At 42.1% G+C, this 20,797-nt stretch overlaps 1 protein-coding gene across 1 annotated transcript in view; it reads right to left on the minus strand.

Moving 5' to 3' along the window:
• The window catches only part of LOC126175266 (F-box only protein 32), a 546,963-nt gene that overhangs the window by 130,886 nt on the left and 395,280 nt on the right, over positions 1 to 20,797 (minus strand). The window contains exon 3 of the mRNA XM_049921915.1: positions 8,645 to 8,739. Coding sequence (XP_049777872.1) covers positions 8,645 to 8,739 — 95 coding nt within the window. The remainder of the gene's footprint in view (positions 1 to 8,644; positions 8,740 to 20,797) is intronic.

Consider the following 20,797-nt stretch of genomic DNA (forward strand, 5'->3'; position numbering starts at 1 on the left):
TTTACACATGAGAAATGGGCTAACAACGCACGAATTCGATTAAAGGAAAAAAAAAAAAATTCATGCAGACCATACGTCTACGTGTGCGAAGCAGTGGTTCCTAATTATTACCTTATAATTGTAATGCTTGTATATTCTGAAATATGCTCAAGCATATTATCTGTTTCAAGACGCATCAATATGTAACAACCGTATTATTAACAACACATGATGGACCAATTCTTATAATTGCATCATTCGTAACACTAATGTTCAAATGTGTGTCAGCCTTGTTGGATGCATTGATGCAAGCGCCTCTTGGTATTAGCATGGACACCTCTTAACATTTCTGCAGACATTGAAGCGCAAGAATGACGTATTCGTTCTTTTAACACATCCGGATTTTACGGTTCCGTTTCGTAAACCCGGGCTTTGATGTAGTCCCATAAGAAAAAAATCCAAGGGTGTTAAATCAGACGATGTTGCTAGCCACTGAATGCAGCCACACAATCTATCCATCATTCGGGTACTCATTGTTAAAATATTCCCTAACCCTTCTACAATAATCGGGTGGTGCACCGTCGTGCTGAAACCAGTGCCTTACAGGTAACTGAAGTGGGATGTCTTATAGGAGATGCCCAAGATTCAGCTCATTCTGTAGGCACTGCAAATACAACTGACCAGTTAGTCTGGGAGCCAACCAAACTCGTCAAATGATGTGGTATCCAAGAATGCCGCACCATTCGTCAATAGCCGAGTGTACCTGAATGTGATAAGGTCATAACCAGTGAGGATTTGCAGGAGCCCAGAACTGTATATTGTGTATGTTGACAGTGGCGTCATTGATGAAATAAAATAGCATTTATCTCCACATAACATCTGCCTGATGAAATCCAGATTCACAGGTACTTTATTTACGAGATGTCTGCAGAACGATACCTGATTTTGGAAATCGTTTCCATATAGCTGTAGGCTTAGGTGCAGGTGCACGTTAAATCGATGCCATTTTCGTTTCTCCAGAATCCTTTGTACCGAGGACGTCAATATCCCCAGATCCGCTGCAGCTCTTCTTTTTTACGATGAGAAATTACTGGGCACGATCTAATGCCTTTCATCATATTAATGTCCGCCCCCGGTAGCTGAGTGGTCAGCGCGACAGGCTGTCAATCCTAAGGGCCCGGGTTCGACTCCCGGCTGGATCGGAGATTTTCTCCGCTCAGGGACTGGGTGTTGTGTTGTCCTAATCATCATCATTTCATTCGCATCGACGCGCAAGTCGCCGAAGTGGCGTCAAATCGAAAGACTTGCACCAGGCGAGCGGTCTACCCGACGGGAGGCCTTCGTCACACGCCATTATTATTATCATATTAATAATAATGACCATATTATTATTATTATTATTGTTATAATGCTGCGCGGGATCAGCCGAGCGGTCTCAGGCGCTGCAGTCATGGACTGTGCGGCTGATCCCGGCGGAGGTTCGAGTCCTCCCTCGGGCATGGGGGTGTGTGTGTTTTTGTCCTTAGGATAATTTCGGTTAAGTAGTGTGTAAGCTTAGGCACTGATGACCGTAGCAGTTAAGTTCCATAAGATTTCACACATTTTATTGTTACAATATACTGCAACCTACGTGCAACAACAAGATAATACTTTCGTTCATACTACATTGTACGTACGCGTTATTTTCATTTAAGCCATCCTTGCAGTGAGTGGGGTGTGCTCCAAAATACTCGATAACGTTCCGGGCAACATCGGGTTCGTCGCAGATTGGGCTTTTCACGACACGTTATATCTGGAAAGCTCCCTCAGTTCTTAACGCGTCTCTTTACGCCTGAAAACATGCTCCCAAGGGAACCTCCCTATCGCACCCCCCTCAGATTTAGTTATAAGTTAGCACAGTGGATAGGCCTTGAAAAACTGAACACAGATCAATCGACAAAACCGGAAGAAGTTGTGTGGAACTATGAAAAAAATAAGCAAAATATACAAACTGAGTAGTCCATGCGCAAGATATGCAACATCAAGGATAGTATGAGCTCAGAAGCGCCGTGGTGCCGTGGTTAGCGTGAGAAGCTGCGGAATGAGAGGTCTTTGGTTCAAGTCTTCCCTCGAGTGAAAAGTTTAGTTTCTTTATTTTCGCAAAGTTATGACCTGTCCGTTGGTTCATTGACGTCTCTGTTCACTGTAATAAGTTTAGTGTCTGTGTTTTGCGAACGCACCGCGAAACCGTGCGATTAGTAGACGAAAGGACGTGCCACTCCAATGGGAACCGAAAACATTTGATCACAAGGTCATAGGTCAACCGATTGCTCCACAGGAAAACACGTCTGATATATTCTATACCACACTGGTGACGGCATCTGCGTCACATGATATTCTTCTACCTTGCCCGATTTAGGTTTTCTTGTGGATGTGACAATCACTCCGAAAAAGTGATCACGGACAGATAATAATTGTCTGAAAATGAAAAATTAAATTTTTAAATCGAGGGGAGACTTGAACCCAGGACCTCTCGTTCCGCAGCTGCTCACGCTAACCACGTGACCAACGCGCTCTTAGATCATACTATCCTCGCTGTTGCATATCTTGCGCATAGACTACTCAGTTCGTATATTTTGCTTATTTTTTCATAATTCCATACAACTTCTTCCTGTTTTCTCGATTGATCTGTGTTCAGTTTTTCAAGGCCTATCCACTGTGCCAACTTATAATTAAATCTGAGGGGGGGGGGGGGGGGTGATGGGGATGTTCCCTTGTCAGTAGGTAGACGTCGCGTTGGAAAACGTGAGTACAGGCCTCAGCTGCACTGCGGTGCGTCTCATAGATCAGGATCGTATCGGTGTAGTCTTCGCAGGAGTAAATTTCAGTTGTTACATGTTTCACTGTAAGACCTGATTAACTACCAACAGACGGCCACACGATCCCATCAGAGCGAAACCAGGAGGAAAACGCACGCAGATGGCGGCAAAGCTCGCTGGAGTTTCGCTTGTGCGTGCACTTCCCCTTTGGACAGCAGTGCCGGGTCAACCCAATTTGCACTAACGTATGCGGGAAACACAGAACTACAGAGGACGGCTTGCGTGGGCCACTTGGTATACAGCAGCACACATTATCGAGCAGTTCAGTGTTGTTCTGTTTGTATGTTGATGTTCGTACTAAACTGCTTTATTGCTAAGTGTTGTCATTGAATTTGATTTCAGATTTCGACTTGGCCGTGGTTTCGAAGTGACAATTTAATTGAAAAGGATTCGCAGTCGAGCTTATTTTCATCCAAATGATCCATCTGAGCAATAGAACCATGGTCCCTCTGAGCAAAGAAACTTAGCGACATGGTTGCAGAGGAAATCCAGTCGTGGACGATGCAGTTTTTGAGAAGCGAACAGCAGGTGCCGTAGTGAGACGGAGAGCTGTTAAGGACGGAGTCACGACTAGAGCCCAGGGTCGCGGATATGCACGACCGGCGGTCTCTGCCCCGGCGTAACGGTGCTGCCAAGGCTGTAGCACCTCGCAAAGAACTGTTCCGCTTATCTCTGCCCGCGTCAGGTTCCTTATCGGCCAAACAGCTGGTGCGCCGACAGCTTTACCTTGCGCAACAACGGGCGCAGAGCTGCACGTTCGCAGTTTGAATAAACATATCCTTACTTTCAACAGGATGTTCGCAGTCCAAACTTAACGTTGCCAGCCTCGAGTAATACTCCTGTAGTTATTTACGCCGTCTCAGAGAGGCCCTTCAAGTAACTGACACTGTGTACTTATTCGCCACAAGTTGCAGGTTTTGCTGATAAGTTAGTGTTGTTGACTGTGGCCAACCACTAAGACGTAGTTCCTCAACGTTTTGGCCTCACAATAGCACTTGAACGTGGTGTACGCCATTTCGGCGGACATTTCCCGTATCTGACAACCCTTCTTGTCGTGACGTGATAATACGCGCAATGTCTGACATTTCGAGAAATGCTGATAGACTAGACAGCGGACAAACCGTATTTTCTCATTTACGAACACACAGAGCGCTCTAGTTAACTGCTGTGAGAATGCAGATTTACTTTGACCTCCAAAGAAAAATAAAACGCAACCATCAGAAAAGCAAAACAGTCGAATCTCGTTATTTCGCATCGATAAATCGAAGAAACACTACGTGTTTTGGCACACTCGATGGATCGAAGCGACTGTCGCGACAGACTGCCGCGCTAACGCACTACTATGTAACACTCGATTCGATTTCTTTCGTGAACTGTTGAGATAATTATTTCGTCACTCTTCTCTTCGCCATACTCCTACGTTTTCTCAGCAATGCATAGCTTACTATAGTACACATACCAGTTGTAGAAATGACTTAAAAAAAGTACACGTGTTTGGCTTTCGCAAGAAACAGGTAGCTTTAAACGCTGTGGAATGTTGTGTGGAAAAAAGTGCATGAAACAAGCTTTCGACATTTCATCATCCACACTACCGACAATAATGAAGCAGAAAGATAGGATTGTTCAAAACTTATAATTAGGATACAGGAGATGAGTCCCCCTTCTTGAAGAATGCTTACTGAAATGGCTCCATCAAGGCAAAGAACGAAGTATACGTCATTCACTGTTAGTCTGGACATTGAAGGGTTTGCCGCTAGGGGAATAGGTATGAGCATTTCGTTTGAAATGTTAACAATGAATGCATGATAATTAAGTAAGCACAAAATCAAATTTCTTTTCATTTGAGTTCGAATTATTACTTTCTGACTCCTCTGGTGAAGAAATACGCTTGGCATTGGAACTACAGTATCAGTTTTTAACGTACACTCTTATTTCGACTTTTTCCTACGGTGATCAGTCTTTTATTAAATTGAACTTTCAATTATTGTAACTACTTGTTTTGTCCCTTGAACGTTGAATTATCGAGAGTTAGTTGTCCTTGCAGGAACATGGCTGTAGAGAATTTAACTCTTCTCTTATTGGACAAGAGTTGACTGTTTCGTTCACATATCGTACTTGTCGCTTACGCTGGCAGTGTTAACATCTAATGTCGTTTATACAGAGTATATGTTAACTGCGCCAACACTTTATATGATTTATTGCTATGATTGCAGAGCACACGTATTTCACTTTTTCTGCTATCGTCCGCCTTATTATTTCTTTTTTTTATTCGTCCCTTGTGTGTTTTATGACCGTAGCCAGCTGGTGTGTATTGTACATACCACTGCTGAACATGGTTGTATTTGGTATGTTTAGTCATTTATGGGTACTATGTATCTTTGATCGATTTGTTATACTGCTTTTCTTACAGTGATGATAACTATAAAAATCGAAATCGGTAAAGAATAAAGCTGAATGCGTACATCTGATGGCTAAAAAAACGCTTTTCGTCAAATATTTAAGACCTGTAGGAAGTTACTTACATAAAATAGCAATTACATAAATAAGGAAATGAAGCTGTCCTCAACCCGAAGGTTGTCAAGCTCCACTAGGCATGCTCCTTGCCTTCCTCCGACTTCAAACTGACATACAATTTAAAGTGGATTCAGAACCAAGTTACAATCTGGCCATGTTTCACGTTAACAATAGTCGCTGAAGATGAAAGGAGTGACAAGTGACCAAAACTTGAACCTCTAGGTTTGCAATTTCACAGTCACTTTGGTACTAACCAACTACTTTTAATTATGCTTATACTATTTTTTCACAGCTCATGTGTGGAGAACGTCTGATAGCATTAATGCGTCTTCACCTGAAATCACATTGTAAAACAGCTTTCAGTTGATCGTCAAATGTACGACTTTGCATTGGAATTAGACAGAGGGCATTTTCAAAGCCAGGTGTCTGTAACATTCAGGCTACGGGATGTGACCTAAATGGAAAAGTGCCTCAATCGGCTGTCTTACAGTTCAGCTTGAGCAATAAACTTCGGTGCATTGACTGTTGTATTTGATACGTTGTAAGAAGTTTACTGATAACCTGTTTGCACATCAGCTTATATATTGCTTCTTACATATCGGAAAAATTAAAAGCAAGAGCGTAAAAATTAAAATGCAATGGGAATTCCACTGTTAAAGGAAGAAGAGAGGGCGGATAGGTAGAAAGAATACAGTGAAGGTCTCTATATGAGGGAGAGAACTTGGTGCATGACGTGATGGAAGAAGAAATGGGAGTCTATATGGAAGATATAGGAACTGCAATATTAGAGTGGAAAAGAGCTGTGGAAGTCTAGCGATAAAGTACGGCACGAGGCATAGATAAGATTGCTTTAGAATTTCTAAAATCATTGGGTAAAGTGGCAACCAAACGACTGTTTAAGGTGGTACGTAGATCTATGATACTGGAAACATTCCATCAGACGTTCGGAAAAATGTCATCTCCACAATCCCCACGATAAATGCGAAAACCGTAACATAATCAGCTGAACAACTCATGCATTCAAGTGGCCCACGAAAACAGAAAAATGGAACAGAAAATTGAGGACCAGTTGAATAATATCAGATTTGCTTTAGGAAATGTAAATGCACCACAGAGGCCTTTCTGGCGTTGTCCTCGACAATGGACACAACACTAAAGAACTATCAAAATACATTCACATGATTTGCAAACGTAGACAAAGAGTTCCACACGGTAAATTAGGGCAAGATGTTCAAAGCTCTGACGAATTTCACTCTGCAGCGGAGTGTGAGCTCATATATAACTTCCCGGCATATTAAACCTTTGTGCCCAAACCGAGAGCTCTTGTCCGTGGAAGGCAAGGGTCCAGAGTACGAGTCTCGGTCCAGCAATCAGTTTTAATCGACCAGGAAATTTCATTCATTTTACTATTGGCATACATTGTGATAATTGTATGAATGTTACAAGCAAACAAATTGGCATGTAATAAGAAGCCAGAATATATAAAATACCGCTGTTGAAGGGGTATGTTGGCCTGACAGTATTCCGGCAAAAAGTAAGTAAAATCTACGGCATATTGGGCAACTTGAGTCAGTATATACATAATAATATGACACATTTTCAGTTACATTAGATTACATTAATACTTGTACCATAGATCATGAATACATTTCTTAATGATGTGGAACATGTCAGTGTAACATAAGTTTTCTTTACACAAAATAATTAATTTTTTACAGTTACTACTTCACATCTAAAAATTCACCTATTGAACAGAAGGAGCTGTCATTCAAAAATTCTTTTTAAATGTTAGTTGGCTGTGTCAGACTTTTAACGCTATTTAGCAAATGGCAAAGACTTTTGTGGCAAAGTCAGATTTAACCCAGAATAGTGTATATCATCCTTTCTTATTGTGTTGTAGCTATGCATTTCGCTATCATTTTTGAACTGGGATGAATTATTAATAACAAATTTCATAAGTGAATATATGTATTGCGAAGGTACTGTGAATATCCCGAGTTCCTTAAATAAATGTCTGCAAGGTGATCTTGGGTGGTCTCCAGCTATTATTCTCATTACACTCTTTTGTGCAATCAATATGTTTTCTCTTAATGATGAATTGCCCCAGCCGGCCGCGGTGGCCATGCGGTTCTGGCGCTGCAGTCCGGAATCGCGGGACTGCTACGGTCGCAGGTTCGAATCCTGCCTCGGGCATGGGTGTGTGTGATGTCCTTAGGTTAGTTAGGTTTAAGTAGTTCTAAGTTCTAGGGGACTAATGACCTAAGATGTTGAGTCCCATAGTGCTCAGAGCCATTGAATTGCCCCAAAATATGATGCCATATGAAAGCAATGAAATGAAAATAGGCATAATAGGCTAATTTACTGATATGTTTGTCACCAAAATTTGCAATAACCCTAATTTTAAAAGTAGCTGAACCTAACTGTTCAATCAGATCATCGATGTGTTTCTTCCAATTCAATTTCTCATCAATGCACACACCCAGAAATTTTTAATATTCTGCCTTAGCAACAGACTTCTGTTCAAAGTCAATTTTTATCAATGGCGTTATGTCATTTCCTGTACAGAACTGTATATACTGTGTTTCCTCAAAATATAGTGCAGAGAACCACTTAACAATTTTTTGAAAGAAATTATTTGCAATTTCCTCTGCTGATTCTTGTTTGTTGGGTGGGATTACTACGCTTGTATCATCAGCAAAAAGAACTAGCTTTGCATATTCATAAATATAGAGTGGCAAGTCGTTAATATATATTAAGAACAATAAGGGACCCAAGACGGAACCCTGTGGGACACCAATCTTGATACCTCCCCAGCTAGGTGACACTGCTGACTTTTTGTAGACTATCTGTACTGTTAATTTCAACCTTCTGCATTCTCCCAGTAAAACATGAATCAAACCATTTGTGCACTGTCCCACTCATATCACAATACTTACGCTTACCAAGAAGAATTTCATGATTCATACAGTCCAAAGCCTTTAGAGATCACAAAATATCGCAATGGGTGATGTTCGGTTACTCAGAGCATTAATATTTGATCAGTGAAAGCGTACACAGCATTTTCTGTTGAAAAGCCTTTCTGGAAACCAAACTGACATTTTGTCAGTACTTCATTTTTTACAAATATGTGATAAAAATGAAACACTGACAAAATGTCAATACTGTCAATATATGAAAGATTCAGAGCAGCACACATAGAGGACATACAAATAAGTAAACACATGAACGTTTGGACTAGGGCTAGGTTAGGTGCAGGTTGGTAGTAATGCAGAAGAGTCAGAATGAGCACGTACCAGAGGCGCCCCTGCTGATGCTCTGCGCGATGGCCAGCGTGTCGGTAGGCTGCGACTCCTCCGTCACCATGTTCTCCTTGTCCTCTTCGTCCATCCTGAAACAACAGGCAGGCGTTCAGGACAGGCGCGCGTGCACACACAAAAATGGTCACTTTGTTAACAACTCCAAGTCTGGCGGGGTGGGCGTTTATATTTCATATACATAAAAAATTTCAAATTTCTCAGTCACTTTTGGAAATTAAGTATCAGAAATAGAAAGAATTCTAGAAAATTATAACGATACTTTTCAATTTCTTGCAAGAATGGGTTTACAGAAAACATTCCAGCCACAGATTCACAGGCTTTCTACTATAAATCTTGCAGGGTTCGTGAGTCCACAAGTAAAACTTGCAAACTACACGATGTTAGTAAGGCAAGACGGACGAGGAAACACACTCCATGAGAGGGACGAAGTGAGGGATACAGACAGACAGAGAGAGGGAGAGAGAGAGGGGGGCGGAGAAAATAATAAAAAATCTTTTTTCACGAAAACAGGTAGAAGTGACTGAAAGAAACAATACTGCCCCCACATACATACTCGCATATCCACAGTTTGCTGATCTCCGTTCTCACCTGAGAGTTAAGTGACAGACTGATTATGGTGAGTGCACACATCTATTATGTGCTGCGTAAATTTTAATTTTGTCGAAGGTGAGAGTGCTGATATTATAGATTATATATCACTTGCACGGCATAAGTACTTCCCAAATTTTGGGACGAATGTTCTCAAATGACGTATCACTCTGAATTGCAATTCGTAGCTATGCTAAAGTGCTGTAGTACACACTGAACCAGCTTAGACAGCTGTCCACGTTAGCAAGCCACCTCCAGCAGGTGCAATGGCCCCGAATCGAGTCCGTCTGGCTGGCGTGTCGGCCAGCCTGAATGTCTTTTTTTAGGCAGTTTTCCACTTCCGAAGTGGCAAACACCAAGCTGGTACCTGAGTCACGTCTCAGTTACACGTTTCGCAAAAAATTAAAAACGTTTGCACTCTGTCGCATGAATTACAGTAAACGCAGGCAGATATTCCATACCAGGGTTAACGTTCTGGCGACAGAAACGGCATCCAGCCACCTCTTAAATTAACCACGCCAAATCCAGCAGTAACCATGCAGACACTGCGTATACGCGAGACTAAAGCACGCGAGAAAGAAAGAGAAGTACTGCTACACACTTGGGTTAACAAATTATTATTATTATTATTATTATTATATTAAAAACATTTTGTATGTTTGTTATTATGAAAATCCTAGGTATCAGAGACATGTTAAAAGTGAAGATGACAGAGGATAACGGAGGGTGGCGAGGGAGGGAGGGAGGAAAAAAGAGAATGTGAGATATGGTACCAAACTATGATCCACAAGCGACGCCCCGATCATTTTGTAATTCGAAATGCACATCAAATGGCTCTGAGCACTATGGGACTTAACTTCTGAGGTCATCAGTCCCCTAGAACTTAGAACTACTTAAACCTAACTAACCTAAGGACATCACACACATCCATGCCCGAGGCAGGATTCGAACCTGCGACCGTAGCGGTCGCGCGGTTCCAGACTGTAGCGCCTAGAACCGCTCGGCCACTTCGGCCGGCCGAAATGCACATCGACGAAACAAAAATGCTAAGACAATAATGGACTTCATTGTTACGTTTTAATTCGATGAAAGGCTATCCCTGCAGCAAAATGAAACACAGAAATTAATACTGTCGACTCTTGCTACTTTGAACCTCGATAAATCGAACTTATTTGTAAGTCCTTTGAAAAACCACGAAAAAACGAAATAATAATATATGTTTTGGTACACTTGATAAACCGAAGCGATTGTCATGACAAATCGCCCCGGAAACATTATAATTCGAAGTCAGCAACTACCTAACATTCAATAATTCGAATTGTTTCGCCGGTTGTTCAGAGAACTGTTTCATCGCTCTGCTCTTCGCGACACCCCTTTGTTTTCTCGACAATGCACAACTACGTACATAAATTAGTTGTAAAAGTAACTTCAAAGAAGAAAAGAAACGGGTTGTTGAGACCATGAAAGGCGTACTGGAAAAAAGAGTAGGATATTACGGAAAGTTTCGGGATTTCGACATTCACACTGTCGGCAATAATGAAAACAGAAAGATGAGATTGTTGGGAATTTATCATAATAAGACAGGAGGTGGATCTGGGTAGGTGAGTTCCCACTTCCTGAAGAATGCTTACTGAAATAGTGTAGTTAATGTACAGGACAAAACGTATCTGTCGTAGGTTATACGCAGTAGCGGCTATTGCATAAGGGCACAAGTGCACGTGAACACACTAACTTTTGACACCTTTCGGATTTATTGGTTACTTTTCTTTGAATGCTGTTAAATATAATGTAGATGCGGTAATCTGAAATACACGGTACTAAAACTACCGCACTATGTACACTGTTCCTCTAGACTCGGTGAAACTTGGCACCAGGGTCGCGAGCACACCTTTACTTGTGCACATTTTAAAGAGCTTCTGCGCATATGCGATTGGCGTGACATAATTGCCTGACGGGATAAATACACACGGATTTGGTGAGCAATGTGCACAGTTCACGGCGTGCACTGCTAGTACAAGTTTACATCAAAGCCACCAGATGGTAGCACACTGCAACAGACTTTCATCCACATTTACTTGCCGTAAACCCCGCTAGGCCGTAGCACACTCAACAGATACGCCAATTCACTCACTATATAGTAACATTAGATTGAACATCAGTATATGTAATAATTATACTGATAGAAGCCCGCCGGTTAGCCGTGCCGTCTAACCCACGACTTTCCGGATTGGGAAGGAGCGCCTGGCCTCCAGCACGAATCCGCCCGGTGGACTTGTGTCGAGGTCCGGTGAGCCGGCCAGTCTGTGGATGGTTTTTAGGCGGTTTTCCATCTGCCTCGTCGGCCGTTGTGGCCGAGCGGTTCTAGGCGCTACAGTCTGGAACCGCGCGACCACTACGGTCGCAGGTTCGAATCCTGCCTCGGGCATGGATGTGTGTGATGTCCTTAGTTAGTTAGGTTTAAGTAGTCCTAAGTTCTAGGGGACTGATGACATCAGATGTTAAGTCCCATAGTGCTCAGAGCCATTTGAACCAGCTGCCTCGGCGAATGCGGGCTGGTTCCCCTTATTCCGCCTCAGATACACTATGTCGGCGATTGCTGCGCAAACAAGTTCTCCACGTACGCGTACACCACCATTACTCTAGCAGGCAAACATAGGGGTTACACTCGTCTGGTGTGAGACGTTCCCTGCGGGGGTCCACCGGGGACCGAACCGCACAATAACCCTGGGTTCGGTGTGGGGCGGCGGAGGGGTGAAATGGACTGCAGTAGTCGTTGTGGGGTTGTGGACCACTGCGGCAGCAGCGGGGACGGAGCCTCTCTGTCGTTTCTAGGCCTCCGGTTAACATAATACAATACAATACAATATATTGATAGAAAACCTATTTTGTGCGTTTCTGAAAGAGATATATTACATTAAATTTTGGATTTTATCATACAGTAATCCATCTGAGGCGCTGAGGACCATAAAGCACATCATCATCCATTGTGAGACTGTAGAATTTATTCATGTTTCTGACATCTGCTGATCTTATGGTTAGTCTGGTTTATATGTACTGTAGGCCCACACGAAAAGCTGTCTGTCTGGTTCCTCTGAAATTCACTTAAACATTGTGGGTCGAGGATGGTGTACTTTTCGCCCTTATGGCTTTCAGCGCCTCATTCGTATTCTAGTGAAGTGACACTGTTGGTAGACAGTACTACTTGAATTTAATAATTTCCGTAAACGGCAGTTTGTGTTTGGAGTTGGTTGGTTGCTGTGAAGGAACTGACTTTCGTGTGCAGTGTCAACATGAACTCTGTTGAACCTGTGTTGAGCGACAACAGAAAAGAAAATTACCAGGAAAAGTTTGCCAGAAAGGAAGTGTGGCCTTCCATACCAGATCCGTTGTCTGAGAAATTGACAAAATGAAATAAGCATCGCTACAAGCGAACATTTAACAAAGAAGTGAATAATAAGTTTAAGTTGTGCTAGTGCAACGTAAGAATGCCTGATTTTCAGCCCGGAAGTTAATTCTTTAACTAACTATATATGTTCGAAAAAATATTAAAGCACAAAATTTCCCACTTACAAAAAAATGCGAAATGTAGAGTAGCGAAAGCTTAAACAGTATTTCGTTCTTGCCATAAACTGTACTTAATTATGTATAAACCAACGAAATTCCACAAAAAATTCATTTTTCAAGATTATTATTATTATTATTTTTATTATTGACAGCGGCTGAAGTTGTATAAATATGTTGATAAGCATAACCGTTACACAGCACACGCTACTAATTTCGCACTCTCATATTTATATGAATTAAAAAATGTGTGATCATCCAGTATGCATACCTACGAGCCGCGACTGGTTATATTCTTAAGTGGGGGGGGGGGGGGGGGGTAGGACGTCAAACGGGCCGACTTGGAGCAGGAGAGGCATCACAGGACATTTTAATTTCCCGTGTCTATACTTTTACAAATAAAATCATAAAACTTTGTCAGCATCACCAGGAAGGATTCAGGATTCACACTCATTGCAGTGGAAGTTCGAAAACATAACAAAATAAATTTTTTTACGTGTGAAATTTCATCATTTTTTTCACTTACTAATAGATGCATTTGTTGCTATAGGTACACTTTTCTTCATACGTTAGAGAGATTCTTCGATGAATTTTGCACAGCATACATACCATACTCACAGGTGTACGAAACTCTAGAATTTATTTAATTAATGAAGAAACGAATGAACTGTTATACTTTAAACTTCATGTTTAGAAAAAAAACACAAATTCTATAGTTAATTACCTCATATTTTACCACAGTTTTTAACAGATTTGGAAAATTCTAGATTTTCATACACCTTTAAGTATGGTTGTATGCTGCGCAAAATTCATCGAAGAATCTCTCTTACTTATGAAGAGAAGTGTACCTATAGCAACAAATGCTGCCATTAGTAAGTGAAAAATATGATGAAATCTCACACATAAAAAAATTACTTCGTTATGTTTTAGAACTTCCACTGCTATGAGTGTGAATTCTGAATCCTTCCTGGTGATGCTGACAAAGTTTTAAGTTTTATGAATTTATTTGTAAAAGTATAGACACTGGAAATTGAAATGTCCTGTGGTGCCTCTCCTGCTCCAAGTCGGCCCGTTTGACATTCTACCCCCTTAAAGGAAAGTCTAAGTCATTCGCTGTTTATCTACGCATTGAAGGGTTTGCCACCATGGCTCATCAGCTTCATAATAATGATATAACTTCGTTTTTAAGAAGATCAGCGGAGAAAATGTGATCGCTAATCACACAGCTTAGAAAAAATGAATGAAATTAAGAGTTTCGGTATGAATTACCGGAAATTTGTGGGCCTTCCGTTTTAAATATTATAATAAATAAAAAAAATTAGTAGGCAAAAAATCAACTTCTTTTAATTCAAATTGTTGTTGTTACTTTTTACTTCCCTATGTACAGAAAAGTTATTTTATAAACTAAAATATCTAGAGGATAAAATCAAGAAGTAACAGACATGTCACAGTGCCTGTCAATTTTTACACACAACAGATGAACGCAATTACCTCAACATATGTAAAAAAGTACATATAATATTGTAAATGAGGAAACATACCTAAGAAACAAGAATTTTATCTATCAGTTTGCAGATATCCACGTTTAGGGACAAAATTACCTCTGAATCAACAGACAACAGAATTTATACTAATTGTGTTTTATAGTTTAATTTTAAATGAATTGTATTTTATATATTTATTATTAATAAACGAAACAAAGTAATTAGATAAACGATTATGCTCATCACCTATAGCTCGGAGGAATAAAGCGCATGACCGGAATATTTGACGATGAAATAGAGTACATGGCTGGTATTATAAAGCACGATACCTCATATAAAATACAATGAAGGCATGCTGAAAACTAGCAAAAAATTTAAAAAAAGCTTTGAAAACATCTGAAAAAATTCTATGGAGACAAAAAATTATGAATTATGTGTAAGCACTGGACAAAACAACGCAAAATTGTAACACTCCAAAATCCCATAACACACAGTACTATGCGTTGACTGACAGTTCCGTCGGTTCTTCGGAGAACATTTTATACCTTATGAATGAAAACATTTATGTAGAATATTAGAGCATTATTGTGTGAATTTTCGATTATAATACAGAACTATGTATGGTATTACTGAGTGTCTTCTATAGGACCGCTGAAGATAGGCATGTATCCCGATACCAGTCAGGCTGAAATAAAAATAAACAAGTAGCCTTGCCTATGCAAATAAAACGTGTTAACGAACACTATAGACACCACGCCAGGCATTCTACGTCCAGAGGTTGGTAGTAACATCCTGTCAATCTGCAGCCGGTTCGTAGGCAGGCCCTCTGATGCAGGCGCAACTAGCGCTACCGCCCTGCCGGCTTAAGGGGTCAGCGCACGTTCAGTACTTCAATATATGGAAGCGACCATCACACCAACAGTAACAATGACAAAAAAATATCATCTGAAAAGGTGATTTTACAAGTTTAATGTGTCCAATAAACAGAAGAAAGCGTGTGCTGCAGATATATAAGGCATTGCTTGCAAGCAACAGTAAACACCGGAAAACAGGAAATGAGTCTGTGAGAGGTAAAAAAACAAGGAGTGTGGGAGCGACTGATCAAATGTTAATTTACTGACTGTAGTCAGAACTACGTACCCGAAAGATCTCATAAGTTATCTTCCTGCATCATACAAATTATTAATGTTGATATGAGATAAAATGGAGTAGCAAAATACATTAATGAGAGAGTCAAATGGTTTAAATGGCTCTGAGCACTATGCGACTTTAGGTTATCAATCGCCTAGAACTTGGGACTAATTAAACCTAACTGACCTAAGGACATCACACACATCCATGCCCGAGGCAGGATTCGAACCTGCGACCGTAGCGGTCGCTCGGCTCCAGACTGCACGGCCACTCCGACCGGCAGTGAGAGAGTCAGCCGCAGTCGAGGAGAGATTAAGGGTACTGAGATTTGTGGCGATAGGCAAGTCATCCGAATTCTCCAAGTTTAGTTCTGTGATACTGGAAACCACAGTTCGTAAAATTCTATGGAAGGAATTGTATCTGCCTGGCAAGGATATGTTAAGGCAATTGACGTAATACCTTTTTTTTACGTTTTGTGTTAATTTGGTGAAATTCAGATGTATTTCACAGACCTCTTACTAATCGTTGCAGATATACAGGGAATTACAAAAAGGTACGGCCAAACTTTCAGGAAACATTCCTCACACACAAAGAAAGAAAATATGTTATGTGGACATGTGTCCGGAAACACTTACTTTCCATGTTAGAGCTCACTTTATTACTTCTCTTCAAATCACATTAATCATGGAATGGAAACACACAGCAACAGAACGTACCAGCGTGACTTCAAACACTTTGTTACAGGAAATGTTCAAAATGTCCTCCGTTAGCGAGGATACATGCATCCACCCTCCGTCGCATGGAATCCCTGATGCGCTGATGCAGCCCTGAGAATGGCGTATTGAATCACAGCCGTCCACAATATGAGCACGAAGAGTCTCTACATTTGGTACCGGGGTTGCGTAGACAAGAGCTTTCAAATGCCCCCATAAATGAAAGTCAAGAGGGTTGAGGTCAGGAGAGCGTGGAGGCCATGGAACTGGTCCGCCTCTACCAATCCATCGGTCACCGAATCTGTTGTTGAGAAGCGTACGAACACTTCGACTGAAATGTGCAGGAACTCCGTCGCGCATGAACCACATGTTGTGTTGCACTTGTAAAAGCACATGTTCTAGCAGCACAGGTAGAGTATCCCGTATGAAATCATGATTACGTGCTCCATTGAGCGTAGGTGGAAGAACATGGCACCCAATCAAGACATCACCAACAATGCCTGCCCAAACGTTCACAGAAAATCTGTGTTGATGACGTGATTGCGTGCGGATTCTCGTCAGCCCACACATGTTGATTGTGAAAATTTACAATTTGATCACGTTGGAATGAAGCCTCATCCGTAAAGAGAACATTTGCACTGAAATGAGGATTGACACATTGTTGGATGAATCATTTGCAGAAGTGTACCCGTGGAGGCCAATCAGCTGCTGATAGTGCCTGCATACGCTGTACATGGTACGGAAACAACTGGTTCTCCCGTAGCACTCTCCATACAGTGACGTGGTCAACGTTACCTTGTACAGCAGCAACTTCTCTGACGCTGACATTAGGGTTATCGTCAACTGCACGAAGAATTGCCTCGTCCATTGCAGGTGTCCTCGTCGTTCTAGGTCTTCCCCAGTCGCGAGTCATAGGCTGGAATGTTCCGTGCTCCCTCGGACGCCGATCAATTGCTTCGAACGTCTTCCTGTCGGGACACCTTCGTTCTGGAAATATGTCTCGATACAAACGTACCGCGCCACGGCTATTGCCCCGTTCTAATCCATACATCAAATGGGCATCTGCCAACTCCGCATTTGTAAACATTGCACTGACTGCAAAACCACGTTCGTGATGAACACTAACCTATTGATGCTACGTACTAATGTGCTTGATGCTAGTACTGTAGAGCAGTGAGTCGCATGTCAACACAAGCACCAAAGTCAACATTACCTTCCTTCAATTGGGCCAACTGGCGGTGAATCGAGGAAGTACAGTACATACTGACGAAACTAAAATGAGCTCTAACATGGAAATTAAGCGTTTCCGGACACATGTCCACATAACATCTTTTCTTTATTTGTGTGTGAGGAATGTTTCCTGAAAGTTTGGCCGTACCTTTTTGTAACACCCTGTATGATGCATTTTTGGAGGTGGAAGCGCTTTTCCTAACTGCTATGTAAATCACCAACCTATAATATATTTTCAAATTAATAAAGTAAGCAGGATCCTAAGTTGACGATCCTAAAATGATAAATACAATGTTCACCCTTGCATAGCCTTATTAAATTTTTTGTGCTAAAAAGACTGCTTGCAAAATTGATTTTACCATGTGTTATGTACCAAGGCGAATTGAGAACATAACGCCGTGTGGTTGGTTCATGAAGCTCTGCCAACATCTAAATGCAGAGTATTATCAAAGAGTCAACATTTGGCCTCACACGTTCAATATGCATTGACAATATTGAGAATATTTTGAGGGCCATCAGTTCTGCTCGTCAGTACTTCTTCTATTGACAATAAGTCAGTATGCGCCCTGAGACTGACAATATACTGACGGTTTGAAATTATTAAACGTGTGAGGACCCCTTAAAGAAGTCGCCGCACCGACGCCAGCCAGTGTAATCGTGTTTACATGGAGCCTTCGCAATGTTACCATCTTATCTCTCTGCTAATAGAATTGTTTGTAAAGAACGTGTCTGTATAACGGACAAGTGTGTAATACTATTTGGACTTGCAGAAAAATGTTAAGTAAACGACGTTACATACATATTACGTGAGCTGATTGTTTTGCTCTCTGTTTCCGCACCCACCTATTCCTTGGCATCCACCCCTAGATCGACCCAACACAACGTGTTCGTCAACTGCGGGACATAGTAAATACAAAAAGAAATATATACATTATGTTACTGAAAGTACCGTACTATTTTACTTGTTTTTCGACTTTTTCCTGATTCCACCTTGAAGAGTCAAAACTTTCGTTCAGTCGTACGCTCAATTATTCTTAGGTCCCTTGAACTTGGAATTATCGAGCGTCGAACTTTGGATTACCAAATCATGTGAAGATTTAGGGAAGCGACGTCCGCCATTGGTGGAGACGCCTGTGCGCAGTGTACTGCGGAAGTGTTGCGAGGAGAGTCGCTGACCGCAAACGCGGACTGCCCAGCCAGAAGAGACGGGAACGTGGTTAAAAATACGCGCGCGCCTGGCGACTCAGACGCAGCGACAAGCAAGCCTGTAAGGTAAGCCTCCCGGCAGGTGAAGGGGGAGGCGCGGCCGGGCCCTGGGGCGTTATTAGCCGACATTGCTCATTAGGCGTGACGCACGGGGGTCCCCGTCTGCTTCTGCTGCCGCTACCCGGCACCCAGGCGCCACTGCCCGCTCTGCTGTGCTCTACACTGCGTTATAACGTAGCTGTCTCTTCTGTGAGCGCCGAAATAGCTCATTAATGGCGAAACTCTAGGCTTGCTTTCCCCGTTCATACGCTTGCGCTACGTGCGACGCAATAGATAAATTAGTCGCTGTTCAATGACTGGAAGAAAGGTTTGCATTTGTAGGTTGTGTGGGAAACAACGAGAGACGAAATGCGTAGGTAACGTCGTTCAAAGCAGAGGCTAAACTCTGAGGTCTACTTATTACGCCCGCAAGCTAGAACAATATAGGAACTATCTACAACACCTAGTTTCATACTGACGCAGTAATATACTTGCAGATGAAGGCAAGTTATTTGGAAATTTTCGTGTGCAATGCGTTTATTGCCAGTTAGCAGCATATTGCAAGTCTGTAGAAAAAGGATACCAACAGTCATAATTCTTCTTAAAATTGTATTACACTACTCGCCATTAAAATTGCTACACCAAGAAGAAAAGCAGATGATAAACGGGTATTCATTGGACAAATATATTATACTAGAACTGACATGTGATTACATTTTCACGCAATTTGGGTGCATAGATCTTGAGAAATCAGTACCCAGAACAACAACCTCCGGCCGTAATAACGGCCTTGATACTCCTGGGCATTGAGTCAAACAGAGCTTGGATGGCGTGTACAGGTACAGCTGCCCATGCAGCTTCAGCACGATACCACAGTTCATCAAGAGTAGTGACTGGCGTATTGTGACGAGCCAGTTGCTCGGCCACCATTGACCAGACGTTTTCAATTGGTGAGAGATCTGAAGAATGTACTGGCCAGGACAGCAATCGAACATTTTCTGTATTCAGAAAGGCCCGTACAGGACCTGCAACATGCGGTCGTGCATTATCCTGCTGAAATGTAGGGTTTCGCAGGGATCGAATGAAGGGTAGAGCCACGGGTCGTAACACACCTGAAATGTAACGTCCACTGTTCAAGGAGCCGTCAAAGCGAACAAGAAGTGACCGAGACGTGTAACCAATGGCACCCCATACCATCACGCCGGGTGATAAGCCAGTATGGCGATGACGAATAAACGCTTCCAATATGCGTTCACCGCGATGTCGCCAAACACGGATGTGACCATTATGATGCTGTAAACAGAACCTGGATTCATCCGAAAAAATGACCTTTTGCCATTCGTGCAGCCAGGTTCGTCGTTGAGCACACCATCGCAGGCGCTCCTGTCTGTGATGCAGCGTCAAGAGTCACCGCTGCCATGGTCTCCGAGCTGATAGTCCATGCTCCTACAAACGTCGTCGAACTGTTGGTGCAGATGGTTGTTCTCTTGCAAACGTCCCCATCTGTTGACTCGGGGATCGAGACGTGGCTGCAAGATCCGTTACAGCCATGCGGATAAGATGTTTGTCATCTCGACTGCTAGTGATACGAGGCCGTTGGGGTCGCACTGCGTTCCATATTACCCTCCTGAACCCACCGATTCCATATTCTGCTAACAGTCATTGGATCTCGACCAACGCGAGCAGCAATGTCGTGATACGATAAACCGCAATCGCGATAGGCTACAATCCGACCTTTATTAAAGTCGGAAACGTGACGGTACGCATATCTCCTCTTTACACGAAGCGTCACAACAACGTTTCACCAGGCAACGCCGGTCAACTGCTGTTTGTGTATGAGAAATCGGTTGGAAACTTTCCTCATGTCAGCACGTTGTAGGTGTCTCCAACGGCGCCAACCTTGTGTGAATGCTCTGATAAGCTAATCATTTGCATATCACAGCATCTTCTTCCTGTCAGTTAAATTTCGCGTCTGTAGCACGTCATCTTCGTGGTGTAGCAATTTTAATGGCCAGTAGCGTATTTAATCAACTAGTTTCGACACTTCATTAATCATCTTCAGACCCCTATACGAAAAAATGACGCTAACGTAGCTCCGAAATTCGTTGCTTAAATAATGGAATTTTTAGGAAGAGTTACGGCTGTTGGTATCTCTTTGTTATGAGTTACTGATCAGC

This window comes from Schistocerca cancellata, chromosome 3, assembly GCF_023864275.1.
Source record: "Schistocerca cancellata isolate TAMUIC-IGC-003103 chromosome 3, iqSchCanc2.1, whole genome shotgun sequence".
NCBI lineage: Eukaryota > Metazoa > Arthropoda > Insecta > Orthoptera > Acrididae > Schistocerca > Schistocerca cancellata.